Source organism: Elephas maximus, chromosome 14, assembly GCF_024166365.1.
Source record: "Elephas maximus indicus isolate mEleMax1 chromosome 14, mEleMax1 primary haplotype, whole genome shotgun sequence".
Lineage (NCBI taxonomy): Eukaryota > Metazoa > Chordata > Mammalia > Proboscidea > Elephantidae > Elephas > Elephas maximus.
In genome coordinates, this window is record NC_064832.1 from 26,345,957 (window position 1) to 26,361,186 (window position 15,230).

A 15,230-nucleotide genomic window follows, 5' to 3' on the forward strand; every position below is an offset into this window, starting at 1 on the left:
AAAATATTTTGGGGAGGAGGGGAAGTGATGTGTGGGCATCCCTTGCCATAGCCTGTTGCCATTTCACAAATTCTCAGGCTCTCCAGCACTTGTTGTTTGAGCATTGTCCACCTCGTGTCTGAAATGTACTATGTAGTTAGGCCTGCGATGGCTGTGTCTATGGTGAACACATACAGACTTTTTTTTCTTGTTATTACTCCCTAAATAATACAGTATAACAACTGCATACATAGCATTTACATTGTATTAGGTATTTTGAGTAATCTAGAGATAGTTTAAAGTATACGGGAGGACACGCGTAGGTTATATGCAAATGCTACGCCATTTTATATAAGGGACTTGAGCATCCACGGGTTTTGGTATCTGCAAGGGGTCTTGGAAACAACCCCGCATGGAGACCGAGGGATGACTGTGCTTGCTATGTGCCGAGCATTGTGCTAGGCACTGGATTTAACAGGGTTATAACCGTTCTTAATTTAACTAAATAAGCTGAAGCTATTTTCCTTATTGAGTATCTAATAAATGGCAACATAGTTGTAATACTATCGTTTTAATTGCAATTGGAATTAGTTGTGCCATGTAAAAGTTACATGTAAATTCAGGAAAATTATATATTTTGTTACAGGGTATGATGATAGATGAAGCAGATGAATTTGTGGCTGGACCTCAAAATAAACATAAACGACCTGGAGAACCAAATATGCAAGGGATCCCCAAAAGACGCCGGTGTATGTCTCCGTTACTGCGAGGCAGACAACAGAACCCTGTTGTGAATAATCATATTGGAGGAAAAGGACCACCTGTACCTATGACTCAAGCACAGTCAGATCTTATTAAACCCCTTCCTCTTCATAAAAGTAGGAGTTCTTTATTTTTTTGAACATGATTTGCTACCTTTTGGTTTCTCTTCGGTGAGGAGTTTTTTGCAGTAAATTATAGAAAAAATTGGTTGATAAGAGTCCATTGAGTATCTGGAGAAGATATTGCTTTATTTAAATGAGCGTGTAATCATTTTGTTTGTCTTTTTAATAAATGCTTGTGGAGCATTTCATATATTCATGATACTTTGTGGCTGTTGTGCTCTAAAATAGCATTTACAAATCTTAAGTATGTAAAAATAGGCATTAAAAGGGGCATTATCAATACCCACAGAAAGGTGGTTTTCAATTTTAGTTTAGTTCAACAACTATTTAAATACATAGTCTGTTTTGGACAATGATAGGCGTTGAGGTATAGCACTCAATAAGAAAATAGTGACTTCTGCCCTCATTTATAATGAGTGAGGAAAGAAGGTCATTGAACAGATATTGAACATGTGTGATGGACATTACAAAAGAAAAGTCAAGTATTCTGTGGAAGCGTTTGGCAAGAGGATTTAATTTAATCTGGGAGTCAAGGCACTTTACTGAGGAGGTTATGGTTTATGCCGCCACTTGAAGGATGACTGGCAGTTAGCTAAATAAAGCCGTGCATTTGCCTATATTAGGTAGTATTCTAACAAGAGTATGTGCAGAGGTATAAAGGAGAGAGAAGGGCATGAAAGGAACTGAGAGAATAAGGGTATTGAGAATGAGGTAAGGTGAGAATGGAAGATAGGCTGAGGCCAAATCATGAAGGATCTTGGAAGCTCTTGTAAAGATTCTAGACTTTATTTTAAGGACAATGAGAACCCATTAGAAAGTTTTGTAGAGAAAGTAGCCTGATCAGATTAACTTTATAAAAACCAGGCTGACTATAATGTACAGAATGTTATCAGAGAGAGACAAAAATGGATGTAGGGACTCCTTAATGAATTAATGGATATAGGCAGTGATCTTTAGTGGCTGACAACATCCTAACTGGAGAGAACTCAGATACTACATATCTCCTGGTGCAACTATACAATATTATGTTTTGCCCCCCCCCCAAAAGTATCTATATTTATGAACAGCAGTCTGATTAAGCCTCTAGCTCTAACTACTAATTTAAAGGCAATACTAGAGGACCATGTTAAATGGCAAAACAAGGATACAATAAGCAAAACCCAGATTGTGAGAGGCTCTGTAGGAAAAAGAATCTATTATGGATTTTTATTTATCCCAGAAGAAAATGCTTAGGAAAAAGAGAGGTGCAGAACAATCTTATAGCTTAAAAGATAGCCAAGAGGCATATAAACCACTTGCAATGTATGGGTCTCACTTGGATCCTGAATCAAACAAAAACTCTTCCACAAACAGAAAGTGTATAAGGTAATTGGAGAATGTGGACACTGACTAGATATTTGATTTTATTCTGTAATTATTTTAGATGCAGAGGGACCATCTTGGAGGCTATTATAGAAACCCAGGAAAAAGATAGTGGTGACCTGGCAGTGGGGTTGTGAGGAAAATATGTATTTGATAAGTACTCGGACATAGCAGGAAAGGACTTGGCAATTGATTAGTTGTTGGGTCCAGGGCAAAGGAAGAGTGAAGTTTCTGCCTTGAGAGGCATTGGGTAAATAATGGTGTCAGGTATGAGATGAAGGAAGAGATGATGAGTGAGTTTAGAAGTGCCTATCAGATCATCATACAGTGATATGCTGCTATTCATAAGGTTTTCACTGGCTAATTTTTTCAGAAGCAGACTGCCAGTGCAGAATTAAAAAATTAGCCAGTGAAAACCTTATGAATAGCAGTGGAACATTGTCTGATATAGTGCTGGAGGATGAGCCCCTCAAGTTGGAAGGCACTCAAAAGATGACTGGGGAATATCTGCCTCCTCAAAGTAGGGTCAAACTTAATGATGTGGATAGAGTCAAGCTTTTGGGACCTTCATTTGCTGATGTGGCTCGACTCAAAATGAGAAGAAATAGCTGCTAACATCCATTAATAAGAGGAGCATGGAATGTATAAAGTATGAATCTAGGAAAATTGGAAATCATCAAATATGAAATGATATGCATAAATATCAATTTCCTAGGCATTAGTGAGCTGAAATGAACTGCTATTGGCCATTTTGAATTGGACAATCATATGGTCTACTATGCTGGAAATGACAACTTGAAGGAGAATGGCGTTTTATTCACTGTCAAAAAGAACACTTCAAGATCTGTCCTGAAGTACAATGCTGTTAGTGGTAGGATAATGCCCGTATGCCTACAAGGAAGACCAGTTAATATGACTAGTATTATTCACATTTACGTGCCAACAACTAAGGCTACAGATGAAGAAACTGAAGATATTTACCATCTTTACAATCTGAAATTGACATGCAATTGGGATGCATTGGTAATTACTGGTGATTGGAATGCGAAAGTTGGAAACATAGAAGGATTGGTAGTTGGAAAATATGGCCCTGATGATAGAAATGATGCCAGAGATCGGAGAATAGAATTTTGCAAGACCAAGGACTTCTCCATCGCAAATACTGTTTTTAACAACATAAACATTGACTATACACGTGGACCTCGCCTGATGGAAGACACAGGCATCAAACAGACTGCATCTATGGAAAGAGATGATGGAAAAACTCACTATCATCAGTCAGAGCAAGGCGAGGGGCCAACTGTGGAACAGACCATCAACTGCTTGTATGCAAGTTCCAGTTGAAGCTGAAGAAAATTAGAACAAGTCCACAAGAGCCAAAGTATGACCTTAAGTATATCCTACCTGAATTTAGAGACCATCTCAGGAATAGATTTGATGCATTGAACACTAATGACCGAATACCAGATGAGTTGTAAGGTGACATCAAGGACATCATACATGAGGAAAGTAAGAGGTTATTAAAAAGATGGGAAAGAAAGAAAAGACCAAGATGGATGTCAGAGGAGACTCTGAAACTTGCTCTTGAATGTCAGGTAGCTAAAACGAACAGAAGAAATGATGAAGTAAAAGAGCTGAACAGAAGTTTTCAAACGGTGGCTCGAGAAGACAAAGTAAAGTATTATAATGACATAATGCAAAGACCAAAAGGGAAGAACAGGCTTGGCATTTCTGAAGCTGAAAGAACTGAACGAAAAATTCAAGCCTTGGGTTGCAATATTTTGAAGGATTGTATGGGCAAAATATGAATGATGCAGGAAGCATCAAAAGAAGATGGAACAAATACAGAGTCACTGTACCAAAAAGAATTGGCTGACATTTAGCCATTTCAGGAGTTGACATATGGTCAGGAACCAAAGGTACTGAAGGAAGAAATCCAAGCTGCACTGAAGGCATTGGTGAAAAACAAGGCTGCAGGAATTGACAGAATAGCAATTGAGATGTTTCAACAAACAGTGTAGCACTGGAGGTGCTTACTGATACGTGCCAAGAAATTTGGAAGACAGCTTCCTGGCCAACTGACTGGAAGAGATCCATATTTATGCCTATTCCAAAGAAAGGTGATCCAACCGAACGCGGAAATTATCGAATAATATCATTAATATCACACGCAAGTAAAATTTTGCTGGAGGTCATTCAAAACGGATTGCAGCAGTACATCGACAGGGAACTGCCAGAAATTGAAGCTGGGTACAGAAGAGGACATGGAAGGAGGGATATTATTGCTGATGTCAGATGGATCTTGGCTGAAAGCAGAGAATATCAGAAAGATGTTTACTTGTGTTTTATTGACTATGCAAAGGCATTCGACCGTGTGGATCATAAAAAATTATAGATAACATTGTGAAGACTGAGAATTCCAGAACACTTAATTGTGCTCACGCGGAACGTGTCACAGAGCAAGAGAGGCGGTCGTTCCATGACATCTCCTGGGCAAACCCCCAAATTAGATGATTCCATCTGCCTGCTCTAGAACTGCGTTTGGAATAACTGGCGCTGCTGCAGAAATTCCATCCACCCTGCGGAGTGGTCACAATCACCACCTTTACTTGGATCCTCAGCACTGCCAAGCAATTTCTTCCTCTCCCACAAAAAAGTATTCCAACCTTCTCCAGAAAGTGAGATACCACAGGATGTAAGCTAGATAGATAGGAAAGTAGGTATTGAGACGGGAGAGCTGATGACTAGACGGGAGCATGGAAGGGGGGCGCTGGAGTGGAAAGTCTGGATGAGTTAGAGCAGTGGCTAGAGAGTGTTGCAAAGGTAAGCGCTTATGCTCCTGGATGTCTGAATTTGTGTTTGAGGTAGGAGGCAAAGCATCAATGAAGAGTTCTTTGGAGATAAGAAGTTGAGAACTTTTCAGTCCAGGTGATTGACTTGAAGTCACTTACTGCTTCTCAAACTTTCATGTGCATCTGAATCATCTGGGAGTCTTGTTAAAATATGCTGGGGCTCATGATGAACGTTTCTAGCAGTCTCTCTGATGGTGCTGATTCTGCTTGTACACAGACCCCCACTTTGAGTCTTACAGACCTCCAGTGATGTCAAGAGGGACTTGGGGTTGGGGGGAAGGCTGTGAACTAGATGCCAGAGACATCAGTGACTGAAGGGGTGTACCCTGGAGATCAGTATATGATAATGATGAGGAGAGAGGATGAGTGGCAGAGTCTCAAAAGAGCTAGTTTCTGTAAGAGTGCATAGGAGAAATGGCCTTGCAATGGTCATGGGAGGTGAAGGAGGCAGGTACTCCAGGACCTGATTTTAAGTTTCAGGTGAAGCATGAATTGCTATAGAGAACATTCAGTGAAGAGGAGTTTACAATCATGGAACAGGATCCAGGAGAGGGTTTATGGGGTGATTATGCAGGGGAGTACAGGTGAAGAGGGAGCTTACATTTTGGACAGTGAATGCACAAAACGGAGATGAATTTTGCTGGTGTCTTGGAGGCTGGTGAACAATCAGGGAACTTAGAATTCAGCTGTTTTCTGTGGGGAGTAAGTCTAATAACCTGCTGTTAAGTGGCAAGCTTCAGGGTCTGGTGGACTAATGACCTGAAGTGGGCATCAGCTTGTTCTACATTGCTCATATAATGAGGACTAGATAGTTGGATTGACACAGTAGCTGCAACAATGGGCTTAAGCATAACAACAATTATGAGGATGGCGCAGGACTGGGCACTGTTTTGTTCTGTTGTACATAGGGTCACCATGAGTCGGAACCGACTTGATGGCACCTAACAACCACAGATACTTGGTTATAAGGAAAGGGTGTGCTGTGAAACCTGACATGTTTGCTATGTTCCCTGCAGAATGTGGAACAGTATAAACTGGCAGTCAGGTCGTCCAGTGTTTGCTTTTGCTTATAAATGATAATTGTTATGTAAGGCAGAATTAGGTTGGAATGAGCTAGGGCTCTCTAAGGGAAAAATGGCCATGATAATTTTGATCACATATATTTCACTAAGACATAAAAGGAATCCCTGGGTGGAGCAGTTACATGCTCTGCTACTAACCAAAAGGTTGGAGGTTTGAGTCCATCCAGAGGTGCCTTAGAAGAGACACTTAGCGATCTACTTTCGAAAAAAGTCAGCCATTGAAAATCCCATGGAGGGCATAGTTCTACTCTTGACACACATTGCATTGTCATGAGTTGGATGGACTCCCGGGCAACTGGTCTTAAAGCATAAAAAAAACCTACTTGTTCAATGAAATTGCCATAGGATAGCCCAGAGAGCTAAAAGGTGGTTGAAATTGGCTTTATTTTTAATTGTGTTTCTAAGGGCAGAAGTTGTACAGATTTTGGAAATATTTTGAGAGTTTCAAATTGAAATCTAGCATATCTTCTTTAGCAAAACTTAACCATACATGTTACTTGTTAATTTGTGTTAGTCAAGGAAATTGGTTGTGATTTGCTATGTATGATATTCCTTTGTAGCTTTCTTTACTGTGTGCTTTGAAATTGGCTCTCATTTTTTTTTCTTCCCTTATCTTTGTTTTTAGTTTCAGAAACCACTAATGATTTGGCAATAGATGATGTGGTTGAAAATCATGTTGCAGACCAACTTCCGTTGGACATTACACCAAATGCTATGGATACTGAATTTTCAACATCATCTTCTCCAGCCAATTTACTGGAACGACCAACCAATCATACAGAGGCTCTGAGTCATGACCATTTAGGAGCTAATGACCTAACTGTTGGTGGATTTTTAGAAAATCATGAGGAGCCAAGAGATAAAGAACAATGTGCTGAAGAGAATATACCAGCATCTTCACTCAACAAAGGAAAGAAATTGGTGCATTGCAGAAGCCATGAAGAAGTCAACACTGAACTAAAAGCACAAATAATGAAAGAGATCCGAAAACCAGGAAGAAGTATGTATAGAGACAAACTTCAGATTTGATTTCTATGAAACAAAAAAGTCCCGTTAACTGAAAGCATAGATCTGAATGAATCTAGATCAGTCTTGAACAACATCTGAGCTGTATTAAAGAACATTTGATTCTTTATTCAGCTGACAGACATTTACTGAATATCTGCTGTGTCCAAGGTACTATGCTAGGTATGGTGGTAGGCAGCAGGGACTGAGAGCAGCGAAGAATATACAGATAAGTTACATGTAGTTCTTGCCTCGACAGGAACTCATACATAGTCTTGACTATTCTTCTTACCAGCAACTAGAATTTTTAGCATAGCAGCTAACCCCCAAAAATGTGAAGATTAGATGATTTCATGTCTGTAAAGTTCTTGGCATAGTGCCTATGTAAGATTTAAGCTATGATAGTGACCAGGGATATGTTTAGGGTAAAAAACGAAAGTTATGAAAACTATATATATGAATACAGAAGAACTTTGTAGGAAAAAAACTCAATGTTGTCAGCATTCATTCAGAAGATACATCACCAGCTCTGAGGGTACAGTGATCCAGGGGTGGGCCAGAAGTGGGTAAGACTCACTGTTTAGGAGCTTGTAGTCCTTGGCAGAATTTTATGTGAAAACTTGAAACTGAAATAGTACTCTTAACCTGATTTTTCTCCACATTTTCCCCATGTTAGCTGTAGTTTAGAATTTATAAGGATGGGTTTTTGTAATAGCCACTTGCCTCTTTTTCAGCAGTACTACCAAAAAGCTATTTACTCATCCTTCTAAGCTTTATGATTGATACCTTATTGGGAACTTCTACAAAAAAAGAAAAAGATGTCTGCCAAGTTACCTGTATTGATGTTGATTTTCTTTCACACATATATGTTAAAATATAAAATCTTAAATAAGTGAAGTTTTTATGTAGAATATTTTTGTTTTTGTCTTAGTATATCTTAATATAGTAAACTGCAATAGAAAAATATTGAGTAAGAATGCAAATGAAAGCCATATCTTTTTGCTTCTCTCGTTTTAAGAATATGAAAGAATCTTCACTTTACTGAAGCATGTGCAAGGCAGTTTACAAACAAGACTAATATTTTTACAAAATGTCATCAAAGAAGCATCAAGGTAAATAAACTACAGCACATTATGAAATGAGTCCCCAGTGTATGTAGCCAGTATCATAATAATAGAGTCTATTTTGTACTTGTATTGTCTGTGCTTACATGTGAGAGACTCACATGCATTCAAGTACTTCTCATTTTTAGTTTATAAAAGAACTTCAGTTAAAAATTAACCACACACCAATTCTTCAGAAATTATGGATAAGTAAATTATTAGATACTTGCATAATTCTCATTTATCCTACTGTGACATTTTGGTGTCTTTTTTTTTTTTTAGCCTTTAATTTCTCTCTTTAAGATATTTGGACCACAGTTAATATTAATCAGTGATTAGAGATAACCTCAAAAGGCAGTATCTGAATGCACTTTATTTGTACATGGGAAAACCTGTAATTTAGGGAACCAGGTTGCACAAATTGACCTTATTTCTGACTCCTTTCAGTAGCCTAGGATCATGTACTTTAATACAAAGAATGTGGATCAAGGTTATAAATGGTAACTAGAATGCAATCAATTGAAAAGCATAGCTGTATGAGTTTAGAAAATACACAAAGCATTTTTTATTTTTATTCCGAGACACACATAAAATTTTAGTATCATAAGGAAACTTAGTCTGACCTGCTAAATGTAAGCATAGTTCCACCCTACTTAATTAGTCTGCCAGTCTCTTCCATGCTTCACATTAAAGATAGAGCATTTTTAGATTGAGCAGTTACATTTTTTTTTTTTTTTTTTTTGGAGTGGCTAGAACACAGACCACTTTAAGGATCAAGATAAGGCCATAATTATTCCCATGATTTTGAGTGTTTCACCTGTTATGCTCTTTATAGCAACGTACTGTCAGATCAGACCTCATTGTGAATGTAGCCATTCCTGTGTATGTGGCTGGTACTTGTACTTCATTCACTTTTGCCTTTGAAAGAGCTGTGTAATAGTATAATGGCTGTTCATAGTAGCGACCAGTAGAGAGGAGACAGGTGTGGGCTGCACAGCAGTCTTAGATGTTCTAAAAGCATCAGCAATGTTAACACTTATATAGATAAATTCAATTTTAATTTGAAATTACGCTACCTGTATTTATTACTGAGATTTTTTAAAAATTGCTATTTCAGTGCCGTTTATTATTTGCTATATTAGCTGTCTATCCTTGGTTTGCTAGCTTTCTAGCTGGAACAGTAGGACAGCATGGATTTTAAATGATCTGGCCCAACTCTTATTTCTCCTTCCATTTTGTGGGGATTATATTCACACTTTGTTCATATTACTTTAAACATTCTGTTTCAAAGTGTATGAGAAGAAATTCTTGCAGTGATGGCTTTGTTAGCCCAAACTAACTATGCTAGACTATTTGCAACCCTTGTGTACATTAGTTTTTTTTTCCCCCTTTTTCTTTTTGGTTGTGGAAGGAATAACCTCTTTTTTTTTGGTTGTGGAAGGAATAACCTCTTTACTATTGTACCTAGGTACCTAGGTCTAGATTATTTGTTTTAGGGACAAACTGTAATACTGTACTGATTTAATAATTTTTTATATATAATAGCATGTACATTTTTCATTCTCATTTTGAAAAATTTCCCAAAACAGTTTCTCTTTTATTTTAAATATTATACTGGTATGTAAATATTAATTAATAAGAAATTGAGAGTGGTATTATTTTTTTCATACAGGTTTAAAAAACGAATGCTAATAGAACAACTGGAGAACTTTTTGGATGAAATTCATCGAAGAGCCAATCAGATCAACCATATTAATAGCAATTAAAAGAAAATAAAATTTGGCCACTTATTTCACTCTCTTCTCCAAATACAAACAAAGTAAATACCAGATGATCGTGATCTTGCATTCATTTTTTGACATGCATTGTTGGTTATTTGAAATACAAAAAACAAGTCTACAGATCCTTTTTCCATCATTTTACAGTGACCTTTTCTTCATTTTGGTTTATTTTTGTAATGTGAAAAGTATCACTCTAAAAAAAAAACAAAACATTTTTATTTAACAAACTAAAAATATTTCTCCAAATCTCTTGCTTGTCATTGACTCTTGCGTGTCAATTTCCCTCAGGTTCTATTTTCTTAAACCAACCTTTAAAATTGTCACCTCTGTTAAGGTTGAACTTTGCCAAAAAAAAAAAAAAAAAAAGTTACTTTGTAATTTTTGGGGAAAAAAGCACATACCTTCAAACTAGGTAATGTTTTGTATATACAGTTATTTTGGATATATTATTGTAAGTTGTACAAATGTATTTTGAAGAATATTTAAGAAAAGCACTTTTGTTATTCCATCAATAAATGCTCTATTTTACTCTTGTGTGGTTTAGGAAATAATCACATTTAAAGTAATCATTTGAAAAAAAAATTAATGGAATCTTAAAGGCCTTGCTTTTTATCATTGGAAAGACACACCACTTGGAAGTTCCTATTTGTTAAACGTAACTGTAATTATGTGTTAGATAATCTGCATTGTCTTTTTACTCTGTGTTCTTAGTTTTTGTTGTCCACACCAACATACTCCCATTTTTTGTCTAGATAATGGAAGCGACTGTATCCGTGGCACACAGGCAGACACTTACAAAGCTGTTTCAAAAGCAGACTTTGGACATTATTGGTTTCCTTACTTCCCTTCAACCCTTTTCCCCTTCTCACTAAGTTTGTGGATGGCATTACATTGAAGCTGTTAGGGAGTGGTAAGTGTGGGATTACAGCATAGACTCTGCAATGTCTAGCCTTTAGCACTTGATGCCGTGCTTACAAAAGGCCCACAATATATTGGGGGTCCAACAAAGGGGGGATCTCTTTGTTTTGCTCGGCTGTTCTCATACTTAAATTCTCAATTTTATTTAGAAGATAAATGGAAAGGACACACATTTAAGATGACCTTGCTTATGATCACTTTGCATTCCCCCTGAGTTACACAGGATAAGGAAAAATCCATACTATTCATTCCCCACACTCAGTTGAACATGGCCTTGTGTTTCTTTACTGAGGAAGTGATCCTATGACCTGACTCACTCATTACTCATAGATCACTGCTGTGCCTTACAGTGTTTTTTGGAGTTAACTAGTAGAAAAGAAGGTTTAATTACATTTGGATTAAAAGAGAGTGAAATAAACTTACAATACAATTGAAGTATTTTTGCACTCATAATATTTGAAAATTACATACCCTCATCTTTTTGCACTTAAGCAGAACATTTTTTTAAAGTTCAAGGGTATAGCAAAGTGAAACTAACTTTTGATGAAGAAAAGCATAGATGAACGTGAAGGCACGCTGGAGACCTGTTAATTCAATCTAGGGGGTTTGAAACTCTCCCAATACTGAAGACAAACCCTGTCAAGAAAAAGAAGAATTTAATGTAGCATTATATAGTATTTTCATATGCAATTCTTTAAATTCTTTTTATATCTACAGAATACTTTTTTAGGTAAAGCAGGATATCATTTAAAAGGTGGAGTTGTTAAAGTAATTGCCTGCAGTTACATTGCTAAATTCAGCAAGAGCTAAACAAATCCAGATATACTGTCTGATCTTAAATTATATATACTTAGATTCTGAGATTAATAAAAGGGATTAGAAATCATTCGGATACAAACTCATACTTAAGAATATGTAGGAAAGAGAATCTATTCCAGTATTTTAGCTGCTTTCCTTATCGGAAAATTCTTATTTCCATTTGACAGCTTGTTTATGAGTTAATAATCCTTTAGCCCTTTGACGTTTAATATCTTGGGGGAGATGAACCCTGGAAGAAGTTGGGAAGCAGCCATTTGTCAAGTTTCCTCTTTTTTTGTCCTTTTTCTGTCTGCCAGCATAGTTTTTACACTCATCAAGATCCATCTAAACTAAAACTTAACTGCTCCATCTTTCTCAGGCTTGTTGCATTTTAGGAGACTATGAGCGTATTAACTACAGTAGTGAAGTACTTACTGTAGAATTCTACTTGTAAGCAAAGGGGAAGAAAGATATATTTTGGTTTTATCACATCTTTTAGGCCCTTTAGATCACTGAATGGCTTTAGGCTGGGTAAATGATATTCTTTGAATGTTTAATCTCAATGTTGAGATCCTTTTTTTAATGTTCCCTATGTGTCTCATCTGTGAGTTGCAGGAGTCATTAGTTGCCTTTATCAATAAGATTTGTCAGTTTGGTGTGCTAAAGATTCAGTACTCTGTCACCAGAAGAGGAGTCACTGTCTTGTGTGATATGGGCAAATGCCTCCCAAAAAGAGAAGGAAACAAATTCACAAGGGCTTCAGAATGTGTAGACTGTGGAACTGGTTTTGGATTAGCCTTGTATCCTCATCCTGATTGCTAAGGCCGTTCTGAAAACTCACACCATTGAAAACAGTGGTCTGTCTTTTCCTAGACCCAGGGGTTTGACATCGTTTTTATGCAACTGAATTCCAAAAAAGAATCTTTCTCTTTTAACTGTCATCAACCCTTTTAGGTTATCAGCTTTTAGCAATGACCTTTCTATTCAAATTTAGCCTTGTCTTTTTTTCTTGAGGGAGTAGAACCTGTCATTTTTTCATCTTTGATATTTTTGACATCCTTTCTAAGAGCTCTCTGCTTCCTGTTCTGAGGGATAAATGAAATTTTCACCTAATCAATGTGGGATTGGGATGGTTGATCGTGGTGAAAGACTAGGAGGATATATTCTGGAGAATGAACTTCTCTCCCCATTTACTTTCTAATGAACGATTAGCCTCATCCTTTTTGCCACAAAAGTGTTACTTTGATTTCTAGCACAAGTTATAGCAGTATGCAAATGATTCCCAGATAAAACAATGTTGACAGTATTTCCTTAACGATTTGTATAAAGCTGATGCATAATTTTCATTATTCTAACTTTTGACATTTTTTTCTTTCCATTAATAAAAATAATGCCTGATGCTTAGTTAAAAGAGATCCACCTTTGCGTGATTTTACTAGTGTTACTCCATCCTATTTCTTTTTAATACATTATTTAGACTTGCCAACAACTCTTTACTGAGAATCCTTCTTTCTTCCTAGGCTGATGCAAACTAAGCTTGAAAGAGAAATACTTGAACACTTTGTTCAGCGCTCTTGAATCTTACAGGACTTGTGCTTGTCATTCTGATGTACTGCAGCTTTGTCGGTACTGTACCATTTTGGAATTAAGCTGAGGTTGTATAGTAGGACTTAAAAGTACTAGGGCAGACATTTTATTTTTGTATAATTTCAGCAAACTTGAGAAATACTGGGTCAACTCAACTTTTCAACGGAAAAACAGTATAGAAATCCGGGTGCGTTTACTAGAATGCTAGAATCACTGAGGGACGCTAGAGGACTACGCTCATCTTCTAGTGGCCTGAAGAAACCACCTTCTTTCCTAAAATGATGAGGAAGCTAGATTCCAAGTGAAAAAATAGGCAAGGTTTGTCAGTTTTACTTTGATAATTTTTCTAAGTCTCTCCAGAAGTAGAAACTGAGTCTTTTTTAATCTACATCAACTACAAATGAGTTGAAAGAAAGAGCAGGCAAAACACATTGAGGATAATAGTTTTCTTTCTAGGTATGAAATATTCCCCTTTCTCAGGATACAAGACCCTGCAACTGGGAAGTTTCTGAAGCACCAGAGAAACTAGCTATAGCTAGAAAGAATGCTTGTATATAGGCTATCGTGGACAAATGAGCCCTTGTTGCTAGAGAGATGCTAATAATTTATATTAATCCTATAAAAATAAGACTGTAATACCTGTGTTGGGTTCTCTCAGGAAAAAGATGAATGGCCGATCTGCTTTAAACATAGGAATCTGAGACCTTTTGAATAACAACAGAGCTGCAAGAAAAAAGGAACAGAGAGGAATCCCACTGTGTTTTCTGTACATTTGAAGAAAACTGTTATTTAAATTGGATAAGAAGTCAATCATATCTCTGGATTCTTAGGGGAAAAAAAAAATCCTAATGACCTTTCATTGTTTAGTGTTATGATAGGGGTACAAATTGGAAAATTAGAGAAAAGATACCACTTAGCCAAGCCTGTCTCCTATTCTCAAAACATCCCATGGAATAAATACCTTACTGAAAGTAATTTTCAGAATGACTCTATTCCTTGTTTATGGGATAATGGTACAAATCCATTTCGAAATGGGTATTTCTTTTCTCGTATCATTTTCCAAAACCTTTTCACTTTCTGTAAACATTGATAAGACTTTTTAAAAAGTGCTGTGCCACATCTTGACTTGGAGTTTTAAGTTGAAAGATTTAGAAATGTGAAAATTCAAATGCGTACATTTAACAAAAGCAGATAGAGGCCACCAGTGTGGCTGGGTATCGCTTACTTGTTACGGACATACCTGTGGCTGCGGACGCCTTGGTACCTTCTTCTAAAACTTCAATCTCGGCCCTGTGGGTCGCTTCAGAAACGTAGAAGCCGTCTTGGCCTAACCCCAGGAAATGAGAAAAATGTGAATTGTTGATTAGTATTTGTTCTGATGCATTTCATTTAAGGATTTCAGTACATTTTTAAAGAATGTACTTTAAATTTTTAGTTTCCAGGGCTGCTGTATAGCCAGGGAGAGAAAATTCATGAAGTTCTTAGAGTTTGACATTTTATGCAACTTTCAAAACCTCAAATTTGGTAAATTTATCTAATAAATAATCCCCCCAAATTAATATTCAGATCAGTGCCCCATTTTTCCAATAGTTAATTTTAAAAAATGATTTCTAATTAGTACTGAAATATTCCCTTCAGCCAATGTTTCTAAGACTTCAGTGGTCATAAGAATCTCCAGGGTACTCGTTAAATGCAGAATATGGAGTTTAGGAACCCGCATTTTTAGCAGGCATCTCAGATGATTACCCTTGAACATGTCCTTGGACTGCGTTTAAAGAGCCACTTTTAAGTGACAGGTTTGCATTATGGACTTGAAGAGGCACAATTCAGTGTATTAACAATGTTTAATGCTGCATGACTGCATTCCAGTATACTTAGG

At 36.9% G+C, this 15,230-nt stretch overlaps 2 protein-coding genes across 4 annotated transcripts in view; one reads left to right on the top strand and one right to left on the bottom strand.

The window, feature by feature from the left end:
• Positions 1-14,380, top strand: part of INTS6 (integrator complex subunit 6) — a 109,229-nt gene extending 94,849 nt beyond the window's left edge. The window contains exons 14-17 of one of the 3 annotated variants that reach the window (XM_049853296.1): positions 626-857; positions 6,785-7,159; positions 8,183-8,276; positions 9,940-14,375. In XM_049853296.1, the coding sequence (XP_049709253.1) occupies positions 626-857; positions 6,785-7,159; positions 8,183-8,276; positions 9,940-10,033 (795 nt within the window). In that variant the 3' untranslated portion in view covers positions 10,034-14,375. Of the gene's footprint in view, positions 1-625; positions 858-6,784; positions 7,160-8,182; positions 8,277-9,939 lie in introns of all 3 variants that reach the window. The other 2 variants (XM_049853294.1, XM_049853295.1) reach the window with 2 other exon arrangements.
• SERPINE3 (serpin family E member 3) overlaps positions 11,559-15,230 on the bottom strand; it is a 42,950-nt gene continuing 39,278 nt past the window's right edge. The window contains exons 7-9 of the mRNA XM_049852897.1: positions 14,592-14,678; positions 13,991-14,074; positions 11,559-11,602 (exon numbers count right to left, since the gene is read on the bottom strand). Of these exons, the coding sequence (XP_049708854.1) occupies positions 11,559-11,602; positions 13,991-14,074; positions 14,592-14,678 (215 nt within the window). The remainder of the gene's footprint in view (positions 11,603-13,990; positions 14,075-14,591; positions 14,679-15,230) is intronic.